Here is a 1,298-nt window from a genome sequence, read left to right on the forward strand (position 1 = left end):
GAGCTGGGCTAGTGACTGCTGCTTCTCAGCAGTGTAGTCCTGACACAAGGCAGACACGAATATTGGTTGAATGGATGAATGAGGCCCAGAGAGGAGAAGCAAGGTGACCAAGGTCACACAACATTGAGGAGGGAGGACCTGGTCAGGTCTCCTGCCTCTGTCCACATCCAGAGAGTTCCCCATGGAAGGCTGGCAGTGCCCAGGAAAGACAGGACGGGGCACTCACTGGACCTACATGGTACCATGCTGGGGCTCTCAGCACATGGCCTTGCTCACTTCCGCTCCGCCTGGTCTTTCACCAGGCACTTCCAGATTTGGGCCCTCATGGATGGGAGGAGGCCGCAGGGCTTTATCACCTGAGTGAGAAGCAGGATTGCAGTTTCCTCCTGGTGGAATCAGCCTCCACGTTCCCACCCTTCCATTCCAGGGCCCCTAGGCCACTGGCATTTCCAACACCTTTTTCAAGCCCCCTACCTCTACCCCAGCTCTCACCTGTAGAAGCGACACTCCACCGAGTCAGTGCTGAAGCTGTACTGGTCCTGGTGGGCCTTCTGGGCCGCAAAGTCAGCTGCCTGGGAGTGGGAGCCGGCCACGGCCACGTGCACGTTGCTGTTGGGCTTGGGGGTCACGTCCAGCCCAATTCGCCAGTCATTGCGGATGCTGCCAGCTGCCTCCCGGGCCATGGCTTCAGTGGAGCTGATTTTGGCCTTGGCCACGTGGCGCTGGCAGCCGGAGCCCNAGCTGGCAGGTGCGCAGGGCGGTGAGGGCCCAGAGGCGGCCGCCCAGCTCCACGGAGCGGATGAAGTGGGTGCCGTAGTTGGAGATGAGCCTGAGGTAGTCGGGCTCGGTGGAGGCGTTGAAGTGGGGGGGCAGGGCCCCAAGGGCCCTCTTGAAATCCGGGTGCAGCGGGGGACTGTGCACCAGGTGCAATCTGTGAGGGGGGAGAGAAACATCAAGTGGGCCCAGTGGTGGGTGGGATCTTCCCCTTTCAATAACTCCTTCAATATTGCCCAAGGTCACAGGTAAGTGGGTGGAACGAGGGCTTGACTCTGGGGTCCTGTCTCCCAAGCCCAAGCTCTGGGGCACTGAGCCAGCAGGGAAGCCTACTCTGTCACTCCTCAGCAGTGTAGGTACCTTGCATAGGTAGTTTCTCTTTTTCTTTTCAAAATAAAGTTTTTCTCTCCTTTTTTCTTTTTATAAAAGCAATGATTCTTCACTAGCTTTGGAACCTAGTCATGTGGGCTTCATCCATCTGTCGGCCTAGATTGGGCCTATGGGCCTGGGCTCCTGGACAGCTC

General features: G+C 58.1%; 1 protein-coding gene across 1 annotated transcript in view; it reads right to left on the bottom strand.

The window, feature by feature from the left end:
- PRF1 (perforin 1 (pore forming protein)) overlaps positions 1 to 1,298 on the bottom strand; it is a 6,105-nt gene that overhangs the window by 2,402 nt on the left and 2,405 nt on the right. Inside the window, exons 2-3 of the mRNA XM_008563574.1 lie at positions 788 to 931; positions 493 to 741 (exon numbers count right to left, since the gene is read on the bottom strand). Coding sequence (XP_008561796.1) covers positions 493 to 741; positions 788 to 931 — 393 coding nt within the window. The remainder of the gene's footprint in view (positions 1 to 492; positions 742 to 787; positions 932 to 1,298) is intronic.

This window comes from Galeopterus variegatus, unplaced genomic scaffold, assembly GCF_000696425.1.
Source record: "Galeopterus variegatus unplaced genomic scaffold, G_variegatus-3.0.2 Scaffold14052, whole genome shotgun sequence".
NCBI lineage: Eukaryota > Metazoa > Chordata > Mammalia > Dermoptera > Cynocephalidae > Galeopterus > Galeopterus variegatus.